Source organism: Cnephaeus nilssonii (assembly GCF_951640355.1).
Source record: "Cnephaeus nilssonii genome assembly, chromosome: 6".
NCBI lineage: Eukaryota > Metazoa > Chordata > Mammalia > Chiroptera > Vespertilionidae > Cnephaeus > Cnephaeus nilssonii.
The window spans coordinates 89,169,517-89,191,864 of record NC_137077.1 but is presented as its reverse complement, the minus strand read 5'-3'; the positions used below and the strand labels follow the sequence as shown (position 1 = coordinate 89,191,864).

General features: G+C 51.9%; 1 protein-coding gene across 3 annotated transcripts in view; it reads left to right on the top strand.

The window, feature by feature from the left end:
• Positions 1-22,348, top strand: part of TSPAN9 (tetraspanin 9) — a 196,976-nt gene that overhangs the window by 105,473 nt on the left and 69,155 nt on the right. For 2 of the 3 annotated variants that reach the window (XM_079774391.1, XM_079774390.1), the window contains one exon: positions 6,061-6,140. In XM_079774391.1, the coding sequence (XP_079630517.1) occupies positions 6,078-6,140 (63 nt within the window). In that variant the 5' untranslated portion in view covers positions 6,061-6,077. Of the gene's footprint in view, positions 1-5,378; positions 6,141-22,348 lie in introns of those variants that run through there. The other variant, XM_079774389.1, reaches the window with a different exon arrangement.

The following is a 22,348-nucleotide window of genomic DNA, read 5'->3' as shown; positions in this document are numbered from 1 at the left end:
AGGAGCCAAGTGCGAGATGATGGAGGGCTGGACCAAGGCAGACCTGCCTTGTCCTGTGGGGGTAGGGACAAGTGGGAGGCGACTCACTGGACAGGGCTTATGTTTGGTTGGAGGTGGGGCAAGTGACAACTGGGAGTTAAGGGTGGATCTTGGGTTTCTGGTGTAAGAATGGGATGGGTGCTTATGCTGTTTATTGCTAAGGGGAGGGCACTGCCATGGTATGTGTGTGTGGGGGGCAGGGCTGGGGCAAGGTCAGTTCCTCTGGGGCCTGGGAAATTGGAGCTGCCTCTGAGATGGCCAAGTGGGGATGCCAAGTAGGAGCTGGATACTCGTGCTTGGGGCTCAGAAGACAGGTCAGGCCCAGGTAACCATTTAGGTGTCCTCAGCATGTGCAAGGCACTAGAAGGGATGGTCAGATGCAGGAATGTCGGGCAGAGGAAGAGGGTCCAGGACTGAGAGACTATGACTGAGAAAGGAGATGAGGAGAAGAAGCTGCGTGTTTACCCTTAGAATATGAGCCACAGACATTTTGTATTGATTATGTGTTAACTTGTATCTTTTTCTGTTCAACTACATTATTAATTAGGGTACTGGGATCACATTTAGTATAATAATAATTATTTTTAATATTGATAATAGTGCCTTAATTCATTGAACATTTTCAGACATGCTATGTGTATTACATTCATTTTCAGACATGCTATGTGTATTACTTTCATCGCTATTTAAATTTTTTAAAATTAAATTTATTGGGGTAACACTGGTTAATCACACAAGTTTCAGGTGTAGAACTTCATAATTCATCATGAATATTGCACTGTGTGCTCACTACCCAAAGTCTAATCTTCTTCCGTCACCATATATTTGATCCCCTTTACCCTCTTTGTCCTCCCCCAGACCTCTCATCTCTATTTTCTTACATACTGCTTGGGAAGGTGTGCATTATCTCCATTTATGGTGGGGAAACTGAGGTACAGAGCAGGTAAGTGCTCATTCCAGGTTACCCAGCATTTGGGTAACTCCGGATGGGATTTGGACACACACACACACACACACACACACACACACACACACACCTGTACCTAACCCTAAAGTGTTTCCATGACATTTATTTTGCCAGAACTTATGGACAGGGATCACTGGAGGCATCTAAGCAGCAGTTTCCAGGGCACGTGGTGTGTGCTGAGTGGTATTGGCTTTGTGACAATCCATCCACACCTCTCAGCTGGCTCCTCATGATCTAGAAGCCTCATTTTTAGTACGCCTGGCTGGTACGGAGTAGTATGGCTGGCCCATAGCTGTGACCCTGTTTCCTCGGAGCTCAGCTAACTGTCCGGTCTCACTGGTACATGTGCAGACCAGCATGCTTACCTGTCATTTGTGGGGTGTGGACACACAGCTGAGGTTCTCTTCACAGTCTTGTTTTATCGGTAGCCGGGAGAGACCTCTGACAGGGCTGACCACAACCAGCTCTTGGATTTTGCAACATGGCTGCAGCTCCAGGGAGTGTGCACGAGTTCACCGGTGGTTCAGCTGGAGGCAGGCCTGCAGTGCCCTGACAGTTCCTCCAAAAGGTGTGGCCCGCAGGATGCGAAGGGGATCCAGAGCAGCTTGTCCTCTGTCTTGTCTCCGTCTTCTTTTTCCCCACCTCCTACCTTTCTTGACTCTTCCTCTAAAATGGCTCCTGATTCATAAATGTTTACTTGTCTGTCTTTCCATTTCTCCAGTCAGGCTGTGCACTAGGGATGTGGCTGTGAACAAACAGTTGACTACATGGCCGTTACACTTAGTCATCTGTTGCTGGGCATTTAGATTTCCTGGGTTCTGATGCCCTCAGATATCCTGCTTTCCAGGAACAATTCCATAGATTTCTGGCATGGGTCCCATCCTTTGATGAATGAACTTGGAGGGAATGCAGGGCTTAGGCATGGTGGTCGTCCTTTTCCCTCTGAGTCCCTATCCTGTGGTGGTCACTGGGGCACGCCCTGGGGGTGAGAAATGATTAAGACACAGCCCCTGCCTCTTTTGAGAAGCCCAGTGTCCAGAGCAGAGCTTGAGGATGTAATTGCATCCTCAACAGAGAACTAGGGGGTCTGAAGAAGGGAGGATCAGGCCTCTACACAGAGAAAGAGGTCCACCAGCCGTCTCTGGTAGACTGTCCTGAGCAAGTCATCCCTCCGTCTGAGTGTGATCCCGTCCACAGCAGCCAAACCCTATTTATTTGTTTATTTTCCTTACTGCGCTATGCAGAACTATACAAGCAAAACTACCTTTAGTTCTTTCCTATCCCACCCTTTTCACCATCATTGTTACTTTCCTTCCTGAATCCTGGCCAAGTTTCATTTCCTCACCATCCCCTGCCAAGTGAATCCGCACGCAGACGGCTCTGGATGGGGGCCCCCTGCTGGGGACCTCTGCAGCCTTGGCTCTTGGCACTGTAGGTCGATAGTTTGCTGAGCAAGTGCAGTGTCTTCTATATTGCTGAAGATCTCAGTTTTGTCGTTTAAATATCGGGGTGAGGCGAATCTTCCTTCTTCTTCCATGGCAGCCCATCTCACACATTCCTTAGGATAGCAAGTGTCACTTTGTGTCCAACGTAAATTCTGGGGGAGGCTGCCTTGAGGTTTAGAGGGGCAGAATACTTCATGAGCCGCACACGTCGTCAAATACAGAAATCACCAGCACAGGTCCAAAAGGGGATCTGTGTTGGCCCATCAGCTCTGAGTGTGTGGGTGAGTGAGAGACCAAAGACGGATCTCGCTGGCACTGCGAGCCTGAGAAACCCAGCGAGAGGCAGGAAGAGCTTGGCATTTACTCTGAAGCCCACATCTCCCTAGTTGCCAGTCAGCAGAGATGTTGCATGTTGGTTTCATGTATTCACTGCTCTTCCTTCCCTCTGGGAAGTCTGTACTTGCTTCACTTTTTTGTTATTAAAAAAGGGGTGGGGGTGCTGGGGGCGGGGGCAGCTCTGCCTTGTTCAAATGCTCAGAGATCCTGAAGGCCAGTCTGTACCTTCCAACTCTCCTGAGCATGTTCCCACATGCGCCAACTCACTTTATTCTCAGGACCCCTCTGGGGTTAGGCTCTATTAATCCCCATTTTAAAATATATTTTTATTGATTTCAGAGAGGAAGGGAGTGGGAGAGAGGGATAGAAACATCAATGATGAGAGAAGATCATTGATTGGCTGCCTCCTGCATGCCCCCTACTGGGGATGGAGCCTGGGCATGTGCCCTGACCAGTCGAACCATGACCTCCTGGTTTATAGGTCAATGCTCAACCACTGAGCCACACAAGCCGGGCATCATTTTAAAGAGGAGGAAACAGGAGCCCGGAAAAGCAAACTTGCCCTTGATCACACAGCTACAAACTGAGCTAAGAGTGAAGAACAGGTCTCCGGACTCGAGTCCCGCTGGTAAATGATCTTTCCTGCTTCAAAGAAGTAATGTTGTTAGAATGAAGCAGCGGCCATGAACCCTCAGGAGCCTGCTGAAGAGAACAAAAGGTATTAACCATTTCAGTCAGGTGGCTGTGGGCTCCCTGAGGACCAGCCAGGCATCTGCCCCTCATCTGTAGACAGCACCCACGGGCCGAGTGTCCAACCAGGAGACACGCATGGTGTCACGGTTGTGACATACACCAGGTTTCCTTGCTGGGAGCACTGCTGTCTGAGTGGGGATAGGGCTCAGAATAGTAATGCCACTGCAGGCCCCTGTAAAGAGTCTGAGGAGTTGCATCCTAGCATGTAGACCTGCCTGGGAGCCAGTGAGGGTGCAGGCTGGATGGTGCAGGACCACCACAGCCAGCCTGTGATAGGGTTTGAAGCCCCTCTGGTCTGAGCCAATGTCCCCCCTCTCTTCGGCCACAGCCCGTGGCCTTGGTGATGAACGTCCTGTCTTTCTGACTAGATAGTGTGTGTGAGTGGCAGGGGGCAGCACACCTACATCACTTTCCTCAGGGGCCTGGCCCTGAGCTCAGCACGTTGAAGCAGGTATAGAGGAAGTGTTTGATGGGATCCGGGAGGCCATTTCACACTCATATCCCATGGGGGAGCATGAATTCTCTATCCAGCCATCCCAGTGTAGCTCCCCCTATCGCGCCCCGCCTCCCCCGCACCCCCCCTAAGCCTGGTGTTAGGTGCTGGGGATATTAAGCCTCCTAGTACTTGGTCCTGCCCTCAGGTGCTCTCAGCACTCTCGTGCTGGTGGCAGAAGAGAGAGGTGGGCTCCTCCTACCCCAAAGTTTTTAGTCTTCTTGGTTTGCCAACTGGTAGCCCAGGTCAGCAGTGCAGAATTCTGCCTAAGCCCAGAGGACGCTGCCCCAGCGCAGTGTTTCCCGGTAGAATGAAGGCTCCTCTGCACGTTCCCAAGCCCTTAGCGAGAGCCTCCTTCCTGCGGTTTCCCTCTCCAGTCCCTTACGTGCACTCTTCCTGGGAGAGGGTCCAGCCTGCATCCAAGAGCACTCCTACATCATCCTTGGCACCGGCAGGACCCCACCTCGGCCACCTCTCCTCAGGCTGGCGAGGGTCCCAGCCGGCGCAGTGTCCCACCCCGCAACGTGGGGCGGGGGAGGGGCACTCCCGCAGCTGCCGGAGCCTCCCGGAGCCTCAGGGCCGGCGCGCGCGCGCGCGCGCACACACACGCATGTGCACGCGGAGGGGGCGGGGAGGGCGGCGAGACCCGCGGAGGCCCCAAGCGCCTTTCCCACACCTCACGCAGCACCTGTGGTCCCTTCTCTCAGCGTTGTAGCCAGACCCACGTGTGCAAAAGCGTGGTGTGTGTGTGTGTGTGTGTGTGTAGCTGGGAGTCCGTGTGTCCCAGGTCTGGCAGGCCCGTGTGCACAGGGGAGGCAGCCTGGGCGACAGTGGCCGCGCTTCTTTACCCCTCCAGTCCTCGGCCCTTTCCTCCGGTTTCTTTGGGTCATTGGTACCTCCAGTCCTTCCCCTCTTCTGCCGCCCCTTGTCTGCGGTAGAAGAGACCAGTGCCTTCCGTGGAGGTTCTGGTTCACCCCCAGCTCCAGAGCCCTTGACATTTAATGAGGGTTCAAGGCGCACGGGTGTAGGCACACACCAGAACGTTAATCCTATTAAAGATATGGTGTCATTGGGGAGGGGGAGGCGGAGGCTCCCCTCCCCCGCCCCTGGCAGACCTCGCGCTCATTGGTTGAATGCAAAACAGGGGGCGGGGCTGAGGGCCAGGCGAGGGGGCTCGGGGCGATTTCGGAGTCGGGAGTCGGGGCTGGGATTTCACTGGGAAAGCCCAGCGGTGGTAGCTGCGGCGGATCCCCCCCCGCACTGTTTGCGGCGCGCCCGCCCAGCCCTGGGCTGGCGAGCAGCTCCGCAAAGTCGCGGAGCGAAAGGAGGTGGAGCGCCCACAAAGTGGTCGGGGCTCCGTGCTGGGGCTGGGTAGGGCGAGGCGTGTGCCCTGGGAACCTGGATCCCGGAGCCCTGGTGCCTTGCGTGGAGTGGTCAGTGCACGGGGAGGCGAGCTGACGCTCTGGAAAGAGAAGTCAAATTGCAGCCTTCCCAAAGACGTCTGCTAAGTTACGCAGGCCAGCCGGTTCCCGGAGAGCATTCGCGAGCGCGCAGAAAGCCGAGCCGCAGAGCCCTCCCGGGCTAGCCGGCTGGGAGTAGGGCAGCGGCCCCTGTGCTACGGGGTCCGGTCCGGAGTGTGCCCCGGTACAGAGAGGAGGCGTGCAAGGCTCCACCGGGCCTCCTGCCGCCTGCGCCCGACTGGGGCGCCCCCTCCGTCCCTCTCAGGAAGCGATGCCCCCCGCCCCTTGCGCCCCACGGGAACGCCTCGAGCATGGAGAAGTCGAGTAGCGAGGATTCTTCGATCCACCGGAGTCCATCTTTGGACAGCAAGGACTCGGACTTTGCCAAGCCGTCCACCTCGGGTCGCCCATTCGGCCGCGGCTTCACTGCCGGCGCCTTCTATGGCACCGCGGGCTCCGGGGGCCAGAGCCGCGCGGAGACTGGAGTCAAGACGGACAAGTACAATGCTCCGAAAGGCAGCAAGTACGTGGTGTTTTACCTGGACCTGTCCTTTGTTTTCCTCCTAGAATTTAAGAAGTGCAACATGGCCAGGGGCTGCCTCTGCTGTTTGAAATACATGATGTTCCTCTTCAATTTGATATTCTGGGTAAGTCCTTGCGCTTATCCCTCCCTTTGCCTTCTCTCCTCTTCTATACCCTCTTCCTTTTTGGTGCTGCATTGCTCTGCTCTCCGCACAACGGTAAGTGGTTTTTCCCCCTAAGATCGTTATGTCCCCTCGTCCATGTATCTTCCTCTTCTTTTCTCTCTCTTTGGCTGAATGGAGGCTCCAAACTTGCCTTTCTTCCAGGAGAGACTAACTGTACTCCTAGGAGGCTGGCAAAGTTTGCCTCCACCTCCTTCCCCTGTAAGAAACCCGTTCTGGAAGTGCCTCTAACTGGATAAGCTGCAGAAATAGGTGCGGGGCCAGAATTTTTAACAGCTGTGACCCTGCGTTGAAGACTGGCACAAGTGGGAATAGTCTTCTGAGTTTCTTCTTCTATTCCTCCTGAATATGCAAAAATACTGTCTGCAGCATTTTATAGGCACGAGATAGGGGAGTGGTAGAGTTCATATCCTCCCACTCCTGTCAGTGAACTCCAGGAAAAGGAGGAATAGCCCCTGTCCAAAGTTGAGGGACTCCCTTGCTAGACTGCAGATATGCCTCTGAGTGAGGGCTCCTGTGAAAAAGGAGGGTGTGGGAGGGATGCTGCCATCGGGTGGCAGGCAGCTGCTTTTGAGGGATTGCAGGGGGAGCGGGCGGCCATGTGCTCCACCTTGGACCGCCAGCCCTCCCAGCTCTGAGAACCCTAGAGACTAGAGGGGACAAAGGGGGGGGGGGCGGTAATCAGGAGTGCTCCATTCTGGGTGAGAGGTTGTTTTCTAGAGAAGGTATCAGTGGGTGGGGCAGCTTGGAAACATTCTCCAACCTCTGATTCTGGAGGACGTGTGAGTGCAGCTTGCACACTTGTCATAAGAAATACTAGTTAGGTAGACATGAAAACTTCTTAACCTCGGATCTAATTGTTCCTCCATCCCAAGTGCTGCTCCCGCCTTTCTTCACCAGAGCCCAGACGAAGTCAACACAGATGTTTGGCTCTGCCCCAGGGCCCGTCCTCCTGCGACTAGAGGGACTAGAGGCTGTCAGCTGCCTGTGGTCCAGGAGGAGGACTGGGGGCAGGAGAAAGTCATTCACAGTGAAGCCAGGTAGAAGCAGTTGTGTTTTGTGTTCAACGCTTGTGGGAAGTGATTAGCTGTAACTGAAAAACTTTTTGGTTGTGTAGGATGGAAAAACTCAGGTTGGGTGGGAAGAAGCCTGGGTTCTTGGTTCTGTGTTAGCTTCTTTTGTGACCTTGGCTAAATTGCATCATTCATTCCTTAAGGACTAGGTGTCCTTTCCAGCCCAATGCGGGGGGGATTGGGGGGGGGCTGTCAAGATGGTCTCCCTCATGCACTCCCTTCCTTAGGTATGGGGCATCCTGTATCCTTGCCTTCTCTATGGGGAGGGAGCCCCTTCCCTGCCTCATGCACAGGCTGCTGCTTGTCTTCAGAGGAGCCTGGTTTGAGGTTGTTTGAGCTGAATTTTCCCAGATAGCTCCATGGTCTGGGGCCCTCCAGTCACCGTGTTACCTATCCTTTGGTGAGGTTTTGTGGACACAGGGGCAGAACCACTGGAATGTGAGGAATGATTTTGTGGCCACCATTGGGCAAGTGCTCCTGGTCCTCTGACTCACTTGCCAGCAATAGAGTCAGCCAAACACGGGTGTGTATTCCTCTGGTGCCTATGAATTACAGCAATGCTGCCCTTTCATTGTCTACAGCTTCCCTCTTTGTTCTTGCCTACAGTCAGCCTGCCTTCCTGTCTTGCCCCACTCTGCATATCCTAACACTTACTAGAAAGACCCTCCTGGGATGCTCACTCAGTGTCTTTCTCGGCCAGTAGCTCCCTGCTCCTCCCACCCCCACCCCGCCACCTGCTGGCCAGAGTGGGTATAACTGCTGCAGCTTCTTTCTCTAGGGTGGTGTCAACTTGGTTTAGGGACCTCCTCACATAGTATAGCCCAGTGGTCTGTGCTCCGCACTTAGTAGGCATTTGTTATATGTTTGTGAGAAAATGAATTGAAGGCCAGAACAATAAATCTCCATGTTAATTGTGCTGCAGGATTCCCGAGTCCCACTTGGTAGGGACTCGTCCAAGATGAAGGCTCTCCTAGCAGCGCACCTCAGCTGTGGGGTGACAAGAGGCTCTCTCATCATCCCTGAAAATCTTGGCAGAGGTTAATGAGCTGGTCGATGGAGAGGGCTTCTTGGTCCATAGTGAAAAGACTTGCTTTCTCTCCTAATAAAACCACCACTCTCTTACCAGGCAAGGAGTGATTCTCTCCTAATCTCTGACTTTTCTGACGTTACAGAATTCCGATGACATACTATGAGCTGGGAAAAATTGAGTCTCAAAGGTCCAGGTCTTTTGTGCTAGTAGCATATGCGATGATGAAATAAGACATAGACCTTAGGAAAAATGGAAAACTTAGCAAAAGAGAACTGGATGCCTGTGTGTAAGAGTGTTTGTTGGGAGGTGGGAGAGCAGGTGCTGCAGGGTGTTAGCCAGGATTGGGGCACGGCGGGTCACTGAGCTCCACTTGCATGATGACTTCCTGTGGCCAGGTGATTCGGCCTGATATGGGAGAAGGAGTGGAGGAAAGAGCCAGGTGAGAAGAGAAAGTGCTCGGGCCTCAGGCAGGTGGGACAGGACCTCTGGGAGACCTCTGCTCTTTCTAGTGCACAGAGAGGGAAGGGGACGGGGTAGAGTGAGGAGGGATGCAGGGCTGGTGAGAGTCAACTCCTCCAGGACCCAGAGCAATGGTCAGGAATTATGTAGCCATCACTTTTTCTAGTCTCATGGCCCAGATCCCAAAAGGAGGCTTTTCTGAGGCATTAGAGTTGAATGTGAGGCCTGCAATACATAGACAGAGATCTTCCTTAGATCCCGGAGCCTACCTGGTAGTTCTCCAAACCCACTGCTGCCACCTGCCCCCAGCCTCCTCAGCCTGCCGGCGGGGTTCTTACGCTGCAGTGCCTTGCTCTGCAGCCTCTCTCAGGCATGAGAGTCCCTGGTCCCTTGCCACTGGGTGGAGCTTCTAGGGTGTTGGTACTGGTGAGGCCTTGGGTGACATGAGCGAGGACAGGGTGGGAGGCAGAGCTATTCTGCCAGCATTCCTCTTCCTTACCGAGAAAAGGGCAGGTGCCTTACAGGCTGCTGGGTGCCTGCCTGCTTCGGGGTGGGGGTGGGGGGTCCAGGTTGCTCCTGCCACTGCCGACTTCAACCAGATGGTCCTAACCATGTTAGCCCTCAGGGCAGCATTTTGGAGGGCCTGATGTTGATGGCAGGGGTTGAGGAGGGGGCAGTCGGTGGTAATGCCTGACGGAGCCCACCTCCTCTTATCTCCTGCATACCTCATTCTGATTCTCACAGCCCAGAGGATGCTGGCTTCTCGGAGGAAAGGAAATAGAAGCCCTAATTGGGACAGAAGTTTCCCCATCCTGAAGGGCCCGGCCCCAGTTATTTCTCCCAGCACTATTCCCCTCAGTCAGCCCATCTCCGAGTCCTCCCAGGGCCATTTGGTGGAACCCTCCAGGTAGAGATTAAGTGAATCTAAGCCCCAACAAAGGGGGCCCAGAGCTCTTTACTCTGAGAAGGGGAGGGAGCGTATAGCATGGGCTCTGAGTGCTGGGGGCCTATGTCCCCTTCTCCAGAGAGCAAATCGGATCCCAGCCCAGCTTCTCCCAACCCAAGTCAAGTTGCTGTCTGATATGGAGGGGTGGGGGTGGGGCTGGGGTTGCTGGCATACCAGTAATTGCCACTCCAGATAATGGTCACTTTTCATGCTTGCTAGCAGAGCTGTCCCATCACTTTAAGTCAAGGTTGTCGGAGCAGTGACATTCTGGCCCCAATGGAGAGTCTATTCCTTGTGGAGTTCTCCTTAATAAAGGCCAGTGAGCTAAGGAGGCAGTGTTCAGTGTGCCTGCTGGAGCAGGGGAAAGGTTGGCACAGGGCTGCCACAGCCAGGGGACCGGGTGGGGGCCCTGATTAACCTCCCCTAAGTGGGGTCAGACCTCTGTGGCTCGGCCCCTCTGGGAGCAGGCAGTTTGGTTAAAGCTCTCCAGCCACGTTTGAGGCATGTGTTTGGTACTGGCGTGGCTGCATGTATGTGCCTCTGAGGTCTGTGGTGCCAGGACAGGGGTCTGTACACAGTTGGTGCTAGACGGCTTGGGGTGTCCTAAGGAAGCTGTGGGGTGGCTTCTGTCTGGGAATGGAAGTGGTGAATGGACTAAGGGGGCATGGCAGGTTGAGGCTTGGCCTCTCCAAACAGGAGATCCAGGCTAAGCTTGGCAGCAAGAGGCATTCAGGGGCTTCCCGAAGTGCCCAGGTGTAATGAGTCATTGGGCTGTTCCCCCCAGCCGCCCCATGGCTGCTACAAGTAGATGTTCTGGTGGGTCAGGCATGGCTCCGCCTGGGGGGATGGGCACAGGGGAAGGTCCTGGCTAATGCTCTGAGACCGTGGAACATGGCTATGAGGGAATGCTGGCCCTCTGTTCACTTCCTTTCCAAAGCATTAAAAATTAAACTTCTTTGTCTTAATATCTATTTTTAAATCATGTCAAAGCCAGCATTGGTGTCAATCAAGAGTGGGTGGGGAGGAAGAGGGTAGAGAATAGAAAGTCCCAGCAGAAACAGGGTGAGCCCTGTCACTGCCTTGAGGAAAGGGACACAGGTCTGTCCTCCATTCCACTGGGCGGTGAGGAGCACAGAAAACACCATCCACCTCCTCTGAGGATGGTGGGCTGGGAGGAGTCTACAGGGGGGTGGGGAGGGAGGGCTCACCTTGGGTTGGGGCTCGCCCTCCCCCTGCCCTACCTCCATGTGCCTGCCTGCCCGTGGCAGCCAGTTCTGGGGCATACTGGGCTGCTGGGGACCCAGTTGAGTCCGTTCACTCATGCCACAACTATTTACTGAATGCCCGCTGAGTGCACTGGAGGCTCCAGTTGGTGAGGACGGGCTGACTGGGCTCACACAGAGCAGATCAGCTTTCTTGGGCCAGGAAGTCGTGGAATGGAGAGGTCATCTGGCTCGTCCTCCACCAAGCCTTTGAACACAGGGCTGCAGGGGAGGGGTGAGAGCACGGCCACCTCACCTTCCCCAGCATTCTGAGGAGGGGCAGCAGCAGGCTGGACCCAGCACCTGGGTGGCCTGAATCAGCTTCTCCTTTTCTTTCCTCACCCCGAAATGATGGCCGACTCCCGCTCTTCAAGTGTTTTTTGTTTTTTAAAAAATATATTTCATTGATTTTTTACAGAGAGGAAGAGAGAGGGATAGACAGAAACATCGATGAGAGAGAAACATCGATCAGCTGCCTCTTGCACACCCCCCACTGGGGATGTGCCCGCAACCAAGGTACATGCCCTTGACCGGAATCGAACCTGGGACCCTTGAGTCCGCAGGCCGACGCTCTATCCACTGAGCCAAACTGGTTTCGGCCCGCTCTTCAAATGTTTGCTCCCATCAGAAATGGGAGGGAAAAAACAAGCTGCGTTCCTGTTAGGAGTTAGTTTCCTAGCTTGGGAAAAAGAATTAGTGAATTATGTGTCTTTTCTGTTTCTTCTATTGAAAGGGCTGATCGGATACTCTGTGGCTAGTGCATACTCATGCATTTATTGAGTACCAGCTGTCACAGGCCCTTGAGTGGCTCTGAGTTCCATGGAGGAGTCAGAAACATAAACAGTTCTGAGCAGTAGGTGCTGGCAGAGCTACTTAATGGAGTAATTAATACTGCTTAATAGAGACAAGATACAGAGATAACAGAGTAGAGCAAGTGACACCTGGAGTTTGAAGGATGAATAGGAGTTTGCTGGATAGATGAGGATGGGGGTCTGGGCAAGGAAGAAAGGTGGAGAGGTAGACACAAGTCCACCCAGAGCCTGTGCTGGGGGAGAGCCTGCAGTCCAATAGGAGGGCAGGGCCCCTTGCATGTGTGCAGTGGGCTGAGCACAGAGAAACAAGTGGGAGGGGGTGGGGAATCCGTCCGGATGGTGCCAGTGGGGAGGGACTTCCTGGGGTGGTGAGCTTGCATGGGCTCTGAGGATGAGGTGGCTCTGCTGTGACGTGTGACCAGTGCCTGGGGATGCTCTGCCGTTTGTCTCCAGTCTCTGAGGAAAGGGAGAGTTGTTTTTCTGGCAGTGACCACCATGACAGGTCTTGCGATGCCCCTCAGGCTGTAGGCTGTTGCTGTAGGTAATCCAGCTTACAGAAAGCTCCCCTCCCCCGTTCGCTCCCCCTTCCAGCCTCTCTCTTCTAGCTGCGATCTGCCTGCTTATTTGGTTCCAGTTAGGAAGCTTTGAAGCTGAGCTAAACCCATCGGGCAGAGTTAAGTCTTCTGAGCCAGCTTTGTCCCTGCTCACATTTGAAAGCTAATCTGCTAGCAGAAGTGGTGGGGGTTGGGGCAGGGATGTTAACAATGGCACATGGTCGGAAGGTGAGCAGGTCTGCAGCTGGGGGAGTAGCCCAGGGTAGACATATGGCTTTTACCCGCTACCTTTTCTCTAACTAGGACTTCAGGTGAGGGCTGAAATTCCAGGCCTTCTCCCTTGAGTTGTGTTGCTTACTGCATTAGTACCTTGCATGAAGGCCCTGTTTGAGTGGCTGGGGTGGGTGGGATGGGTGAGTGACTGGCCAAGGAGGACAGAGACATGGCTCTGCCTTCAGAGAGCTTTCCCTGCTCCAGGGGATCTTCACTAGGGTGTAGATTCAACTCAACAGGCAGCTGTTTACATGAGCAGAGGCCATGCTCCCTTCCCTCTCCTCCCACTGGCCTGAGTCAGTCTCCAGGAAAGAGGCCTAGTTTCGAAGGTTTCCTTAACCTCTTGGTGCCTTGGTTTCCTCTCGTATGGCAGAATCAGTCATCTTTCAGGGCTATGAAGAGGCCCAGAGGAGGTAATACATGCCTTATGTAGGGACACTGCTTAGCAGGAGGCCTGGCAGGTTAGACTCAGTGACTAGCAGCTATTGTCACTGCACTTCCTGCAGTGAGAGCATTTGAGCAGGTAGCCCTTCCAAAGGTGAGTTAGATGCCCCGGGGCTGCAGTGACCGTGCTGGGCAGTGCTGTGGAGCCCTGGAAACAACCCCAGATGCCCCTTTAGGCTGGCGATGGTTCTGAATTCCTCTGGTCTTACGGATACATAGGAGAAGGGAGAAGTGGAGGTCTAGGCGGATCTTTTGGAAGATGGAGGTAAAGGTCAGTGGGGGCGGGGAATGGTCTCAGAGCCCAGGGCCAGCAGCTGTACCTGCCATGCTGTATACTCACCTGTGGCCGTCCCTGTCGGGGGCAGTCCACACCCTTCCCCTGCCTCCCTTTATTGGTGCAATGAACTAGGCCAGAAACAGGCCAGTTAGGCTGATGGGCATATTGCAGGGTCCCCATAGCCCTCTGCCCTGGGTACTCCAAGGGCAGGTCATGCCCCTGGCACACTCAGTGTTGGACTGGGGTGGGGGGAAACTGAGTAGCTGACAAAAAGACAGGGCACATGGGGCTCCAGGTCCAGGTCACTTGACAAACCAGGAAAACGGTCACTTAAAATTTTTTCAAATTGTAGAATATATCATGTAAATTCCTATAGTTTAAAAAAGTACGTGATGAACATGTACCCACTACGAAGTTTAAGACATAAAACGTTAGCCACACTCATGAAGCCCCTGTGTATTCCTCCCTAGCTCCAACATCTTCTCTAGGGAGAACCTTAAATTTTGTTAAGTACATTTCTTTATAATAGTTTCCACATATGTAGGCATCCTTCAACACCACACCATTTGCCTTCGTTTGTTTTAAACCTTTGGTTGATGGAATCATTCAGAATTTTTTAAAAAATTCAGTTACGTTTATTGATTCATCCATGTGCATCTGTGTGGCCACAGTGCACTTGTTATCACTGCTCGGTGGTACTCCATACGAGTGTGCTGCAGTGTATTCTTCTGGTCATGAGCATTTGGGTTATTACTCCTTCTTCTTTTTTTAAAAAAAATATTTTATTGATTTTTTTACAGAGAGGAAGGGAAAGGGGAGAGAGTTAGAAACATCGATGAGAGAGAAACATCGATCAGCTGCCTCCTGCACACTCCCTGCTGGGGATGTGCCCGCAACTAAGGTACATGCCCTTGACCGGAATCGAACCAGGGACCCTTTAGTCCACAGGCCGACACTCTATCCACTGAGCCAAACCAGTAGGCCTATTCCTTCTTTTTAAATATGTTTTTTTAAAATTGATTTTTAGAGCGGAAGGGAGAGGGATAGAGAGATAGAAACATCGATGAGAGAGGAACATCATCAATCAACTGCTTCCTGCACAGCCCCTATTGGGGATTGAGTCTGCAACCCTGGCATGTGCCCTGACTGGAAATGAACCGGTGGCCTCTTGGTTCCTGGGTTCCGGGCTATTCCTTCTTTTTGAACTTGTTTCTGTGAACATTCTTGGACTAGTCTCCTGGTGTACACATGCAAGGGTTTTCTAGGACAGTGTTTCTAAAAGCATCTGTGAAGGACTAGCTTTTTACTTACAACTCTCAGGTGTGTCTCTGCTGAGCATGACTGGTACACAGCGCAAAGCAGTGACTCACCCACATCCAGATGAGTTCATTGATCATGAACTTGGCTGTTCTGGTGACATCAAATTGCTACAAAAAGTTCCTAAGTGTTAAGCATTTCCATGGACTGCACTCTGAAGAGAACTGCTCTGGGGTATATAGCAAAGAATGGTGTTGCTGAGATTTAGGATGTATGCATTTCAGCATTACTAGATAATTCCATATTGTTTTCCAAAATGGATATATCAGTTGACATTTCCACCAGTGGAATGTTGGTTGAAAATGGAAAGTTTTGGGCGTTTTTCAATACAGTGGGTGTGAAATTGCTATATTGTGTTTTTAATTAGCATTTCTCTGATTATTAGTGAACATCTTTTCATAGGCTTATTAATCACTAGAGGCCTGTTGCACGATATTCGTGCAAGAATAGGCCTTCCTTCCCCTGGCTTCATTCCCAGCCGCCCGGAAGTTGGCAAGTCCTCGCTTCTGTCCGATGCACTGCTCCTGTAGCTCCCTCCGCCGCCGCCACCCCCTCCCCCCATAGCAGGTGTTCTGCCCCTCCTGGCCGCTCAGCGCCTGCATATGCAAATTAACCCGCCATCTTTGTTGGGTTAATTTGCGTACTCACTCTGATGGGCTGTGGGTGTAGCAGAGGTACAGTCAATTTACATGTTTGTCTATTATTAGGTAAGATTCTTTTCTCTTCTGTGAATGCCTGTTTATGTTTTTGTTCAATTTTTCTATTGAGTTGTTTACTTTTTCCTACTAATTTTTAGGATTTTATTTACCGTATTTTCCAGCGTATAAGACGATTTTTTAATCCAGGAAAATCTTCTATACGCCCAGTCGTCTTATACGCCGGAAAATACGGTATGTTTTGAATACTAATCTGTTGTCTATTAAGTGTACCACAAACACAGTTTATAGCTTGCCTTTTCACTTTCTTCATAGGGTCCTTTGGCAAACAGAAACTTTTTATTTTAACGTAGCCAAATTTTCAGTCTCTTTTCTTTGTTAGGTTTATGTATTATGTATTATTTAACAAATACATAATATCTCATGGGTGTCTTTATATCCTGGCAATAGGACAGTGCTTGTCACAACATACTAGGCACTCATGAATTGTTGAATGAATTTGAATGATTAAAGATGAGTTCCTATACTTATTTCTGAAAGTTTTTCTTTTTACATTTAAGTCCTTAATATATCTGGGATTTATATTTGTGCATGATGTGAGGCAGGGCCCTGATTTCTTTTCCCCTCAAGTACAAAGCAGTTGTCTTAGCTCCATTGATGGCTAGTTCTCCTTTCCCCACTGATATGTAATGCCTCCTGTGTCTTTCCCAATGCACTGCTTGTCTATCCCTATACCACACTGTCTTAATTACTACAGCTTTAAAATAAGTTCCACATCTGATAGGGCAAATCCTCTCCTCTTAGGCTTTCCAAGAATCTTTTGGCTGTTCTTCGCCCTTTGTTCTTTTGCATAAGTTTTGGAATCAGTTTGTTTAGTTTCACTAAAAGTAAATTGATCAAACAATTAATTTCCCTGCTCCTTGCCCAAACCCTGTTGGTATTTTGATTGGCTTTGCGTTAGATCTATTGATTGCCTTGGGGAGAATTGCTATCTTTGTATTTCCATTCATGAATATAAATGGTATTCTAATTATGTATTTATGTTCATGGATATGGTACACTCCATATATTAGGCCTTCTTTAATGTCTTTCTGTAAAATTTTTTAATGCCCCCCACCCCCCCACAGCCCCAAGGTCTTACACATCTTTTGTTATGTAGAGACTTTTGCTCTTCCATCCTTTCCCACCACCCCTCTCCCTTCTGAGTTCAGGCTGGAGGCCCGGGGGAGGCCAGCAGCCCTTCCAGCCAGCCCCCACCAGGTGTGGTGATGCTGAGAGCCATAGGGGCAGGTGGTCAGGCTCAGTACTAGGCACTTCCCCGGGTCACCCTGTTACCTCATCCACTCTCCACAGCACCTGAGGAGGAGACAGGGTATTCTTTTCATTTTGCTACCAAGGAGATGGAAGCTCTGAGAGGTTAGATATTTTGCCCCAAATTATTGAGCTGGAAAGTGACAGAGCTGGATTTGAACCCAGGTCAGTCAAACCCCCAAGCCATATTTTTCTGTGACCATCTCTGGAAAGTCATCCTGACCCAGCTCCTTCCCCTGCTGACTTTAGACTGTACTTTTCTTGGATCTGTACTACCAGTTTAGTGCAGTATAGCCTGGGATAACAGGACCCGAGTTATGCATATTTGTATATGACTCTGTTGGTAATTTGTGCCTTCCTCCCCCCAGCCCCAGCCCCAAACAGAAGTGGGTTAGGAGGTGACCCCTAGTGATCATCAGGGACTTCCTCAGATCAGTGAACACCCAGTCCTCTGGGCGTTTGAAGTCCTCTCAGATACTGTGGGTGAACAGTGATATCTACATGTAGATGATGACACTGAGGCTAGAGGCATCGTCACCCATGCCATGAGCAGGAAGAGGTGAGTGTTAGAGCCCTTCGTCTTTGCCTTGCTTGCTCATAATAGGAGCTCAGGAAATGTGTGTTGATTATGGCCTGACTTGAATTGCACAGGAGTGCTAGGTAAGGGGGCAGGGCTTCGGGCAGGCTAATAATGAGATGCTCCTTGCAGGTGACACCCTTTAAATAATGATTGGAGTTTTTCTACAGGAAAGGTGCCATGCTATTGGGGAGCCATACTGGCCTCCAACTGGAATATCCTGCCTAACCAAACAGGACCCCTGCAGCCACCCACACTCACTGCCTTGGAAGGAGGCTTTGTGTCCATCTCTCCTTAGTCCAGCAAACCCCTTGTGGGTGCCGCCTGCCCAGTGGTTCCTTTTAGCCACGTACAGCACTCTCCCCCAGCACTTTGGAAAATGCCATCACCTCCTTGCATTCATTTCCAGAGATCTGAGGAGCTGTGGAGTTTGGCGTCCTGGCACTTGGTTGACCATGTTGCCCTGTGGTCTAGTTTTGGGTAGACTCTTGGTGTAGGTGGTTGTAACTCAATCACTCCATGATGATCGATGAGGCCAGCCAGATCAGTACAGAACTCCCTAAACAAAGCCCTGCTTGGTCATGTGGCAGCTTCCATCCTTGTGCCTAACTAGGGGCTCCATGGGGCCTGTGCTTAAGTGGGGCAGTGGTGGGTGCAGTTCCTCCCCCAGGGCAGGGAATGCCCTTTCAAAAATCTCAGGGTACAAGACCCTGTGGTTACAGAGTAGACCCGTTTGCCAGCCAGAGCCAGAAGGGCTAGGGTCAGATGGTATGTGTCTGTCTCTTTGTGAAGATTCTGTGGGTAACACAGAGGGCGGGGTAAGTTCCTGAGGGTGTTTCTTTTTTTTTCTTCTGTGATCTTTATCTTTCGCTGCCTGGTTATGCATTTGCATCTTCCCTTTAGGTATCCAAATTGTAAGTTCTTAGAGCTCTCTGCTCCCCACATACACACTTATGTATATTTGTATGTATATGTGTGCACAATGTCTATAAACATACATACTGTATTTATATATAAGTATGTGTGTATGTATGCATGAATATATAGACATTTAAAGCACATTAATAGTCTAAGTATGTATGTATATATTTATACATACATATGAATATGTATATTTAGCTAGATTCTCTCCCAGTGTGTGTGACCCTTGGGTGTAAGCTGCATCCTCATTTTAAGCATCTCATTTCCTAGATGGATTCCTGATAAGCTAGTCTCTTAGATTGCAAGCACTATATACCAACCATAGCTAACTTAGGAGCACAGATATATAGGTGTCCCCCCCAAAATGTATACACACACTTTGAATAATTATAAAGGCAGTGTTTATTAAAATACATTTCATTTTCAAAATTGAGCTATCAGCTGTTAAAGTGTGTATACATTTTTGGGGACACCCTGTTATAACTACCTATTTATCTCTTAATTTATGAAAAAAGCTCAGCAGTGTTGTTTGGTATGTGGGGGACAAATCACTTTAGCAGACATCTCTTGTTTTTGCTGGCCCAGCTTTCTTTTCCCTGCTTTTCTGATCCACACCCTTGTTTTCCTGTGGATCTTTCAGTATCTATGAAGGATACAAGGTTAGCTCAGAGGCTAGAACAGAAAGCTGAGCAACAGGCCACACACAGGGACAGGAGCCAGGCTGCTCTGGGCCTCTAGGCGTCAGGGCCTAATGATGAGCTTGGTCACATTACTCTGTCAGGATGCATCACCTCCTGCTGTTTTGGCCCGTGGCTCTCACTACTCAAGAGTTGGCTTCCTAGAAGAGGGCCTGGCTGGTCACGTGCCCACCTGTGGCGAGGGGAGAGCAGAGCACCTTGATTGATGGGACAAGCTGGATGCACCGGGAGGAGGAGAATTCCCTAAAGAAAAACAGGGGTGCTGATGCCAAAAGAAGGGGGAAGGGCAGAAACAGGAGATATCTGCTTAAGTGTTTTAGCCCCCAGATGCCAGATGCCACTGCTGGGATTTGTCCATCCCCTGAGGCACATTCTCCCTACCTCCTGGAGAGAGCCGTCAGGAGCAGATGGGGAGGCTATGACCCAGGGAAGCAAAGCAGCCCAACCCGGCAGTTCTGGCTGTGTTTCCAGGGCCACCCTGACCGCCTCTGCGGGTGAATTCAGCAGCCTCGGGGCTCCTCTGATCTGCTCAGTGCCTGCCATACCATCTACGTATGTCTGAGTTGCTCAGGGGCAGGTTGCCCCAGACCCAGGACACCCTTTGGGGCATCTCCTGGCAAGCCACACTCACCGCTTCTCACCATCCCAGTGACTGCCATGGGTCTGCTGACAGGGCCAACCGATGGTCTAGGGCAGTGGTCGGCAAACTCTAGTCAACAGAGCCAAATATCAACAGTGCAATGATTGAAATTTCTTTTGAGAGCCAAATTTTTTAAACTTAAACTTCTTCTAACGCCACTTCTTCAAAATAGACTCGCCCAGTCCGTGTTATTTTGTGGAAGAGCCACACTCATGGGGCCAAAGAGCCGCATGTGGCTCGCGAGCCGCAGTTTGCTGACCCCGGGTCTAGGGCAGCAATTGCCAACCTTTCGGACCTCACAGACCACCAGGGGTCTGCGGACCACCGGTTGGTGACCGCTGGTCTAGGATGTATGTGTCCTCTGCCCTGGAGTTTCTTGACGTTCCTCAGCCCTGAGTCTCTGAATTCCCAAAATATGTTCCCAGTGATTATCCAGTGAGTCCTGAGGTGGCCTGTGGTTTGCTGACCCCCTGCTACACGCTGTAGGGTAAACAAGAATGAACTATGTCCCTGCTCTCAAGGAACTTTCCGTCTTGCTGTTCAGGCAAGTGTGCAGGAAGGCAGTGTAGCAACCAGAGAGAGCCCATGTGTGCAGTTGGCCAGAGGGGTAGTGCATTTTACAGACAATCCTCGGTGTCCGGTCCCTGGTTCCTCATCCTCCATCTGAAGGTAGTGGGGCTTAGGTGAGAACGCTGCTGTCAGAGTGCCTCGCACATGTAGTAGGCACTCGGAAACAGTGTGGAGTATTACATGATCTGGTGTGTTTCCCCGTTTGCCTTGGCTTTCAGGAAGTGCGAACTCTGGGAGCACCAGTGGTTCAGGCGTAGGGCCAGCTGGGTGGAAAAAGTTCAGTGCAAGAGGCAGGACAGGAGCTGATCCTCGAAGGGGGAATGGGATCTAGCATGTAGAGAGGAGGAGGGGTGCCTTCCAGGCCCAACTGAAGGTGGGAGGCATGGTGAGCAGGGAGCCTGAGGTCTGTAGGATGAGAACCCGGGCAGGACCTTCACTCTTGCTCGCTGCTGCCGCGTGTGCTGACCCGATGAATGAGATGAGCCTGGAGGAGTAGGTGTGCACGACAGGGGGGATGTCTCTCTGGTATGGAAGGGGAGAGCGGTGCTGAGTACCTGTCGTACCCCTCACGGTGCTGAGTGCTCTTGCTGACCATGGAGGACATTCGGGGTGTCCAGCACCTGCCATCTGTCTTCTGAGCAGAGCAGGCTTCATGGAGGAGGCCAGTCAGGCGAAGGGTTCTGGACTAGCCGAAGGAGCGGGCAGGGTGGAGGAGGAGGAGGCAGGCAGAACAAGGTGATATTAGAGACCAGAGAAAGGAGCTAATGCCAAAGGGCCTATACCAGATAGTGGTGGGAAAGGAACTGCTTCAGCAGAGCAGTGTGCTGGCTGGCAAGGACCCCTTGACCTGGCAGGTGTTAGTGACTGCCAGGTGGAAGGTCTGGGTAATACCATGAGGTCGGGGAGCGTGGCGATATGGCCTGAGCTGTCCGATTGCAGGGGAGCTAAGGGGGTGGTGGGAAGGATCCCGAGCTCTCTGTGCTCCCTGCAGTGAGCAGCAGCCCCCAGTGTGTGTCTGGGAGGTCGGTCATGTTCCGAGGGCTGACTGTACCCCCACCCACTCAAGGAAGCTCCCCCTGCCTGTGGCCAGGAACTCCTCAGACCCAAATCAGGGTGGCAGCTTGTCAGGCCGATGAGCCTGGGCTCCTGGCAAGAGCTCTGTGATGTCTCAGCCATTTAGGACACCCATCCTGACTGCTTCTCTGGGGCCCTGGGGGCTGGTGGGGATGAGGTTGGGGGACCCACAGGAGGGGGTGGACATGGGTGCAGTCAGAAGAGCTGAGCGCACAAGGTGCTGGATTTATTACCATTTATGGCAGCCAAAGAGAATTGAGCCCCCTTGCCTCCCCTCCCCTCGAGCCCCCCTTCCTCTGCCCCTTTCTCAGCCTGCCTGCTGGGAGGAGGGGAGTCTGTGTGAAAGGAGCATGCTTCACAAAGAGCCACTCTGCTCTGGAGAGGGCTGGGTCTGACTCAGGAGCTGTGGGAGGAAGACTGACAGGTTCTCGGCAGTGCTGGTTTGTTCTCTTCCCCTTAGATGGGGGCTCCTCACACCCCGTTAGGGTTGGGTGGGCCAGTGTGTGCTGGACAGCCCCTCCAGTAGCCTGTGACATCCGGGTGTGCCCAGCCACATAGTCTATGTGTGTGTCTCCCCACCCCCCACCCCGCCACCCCTCCCCCTGTTCTAGAAGTGCATTTGTCACACTTTTCATGTAAGGTATACACCAGTTAACTCATTTGTGTCTGGGATCAGCGTGGCAGAGTGGAAAAGAGCAGGGGATGGGTCACAGAGACCTGAGTTCTAGTCCCAGCTGTGCTGCTAATTTGCTGGGTGACCCTGAGCAAGTTACTTTTCCTCTCTGGACCTAAGTTTTCGCATCTGGACAATGATAGACTAGGACCAGCTCATCCCTTTGTGCTCTGACATCCTGTCATTTTTATACACTTCTTTTTTTCCCTTTGTGTTTTGAAGGAGCTGATGATTCTTGAGGTACTTTATCATCCTCATAGTGTCCTTGGTAAAGTGAGGGACCAGCAATGATTGCGTTTCATAAGTGGGAAACTGAGGCTCAGGGTGAGCGAGGACCCATTGGGCAGGGCTGGGTGAGTCCTCGGTGTGCTGGGGAACTCACTGCCTGAACCTCACAAAACTGCCCCAGATGCTGCTCGGCCTGGAGGCTCACAGCCCTGGGAGGCGGCAGCTGCTTTGCTGCAGGGCTGGGTGCTGGCACGGGAGCTCCGGGGTTCGTGGACGTTTCCCTGTGGGCTTCGACTCTAGACCTCAGATTCCTTGCTCAGTGGCAGGGAGAGAATCTTCCCTGTTACCCCCGTTCT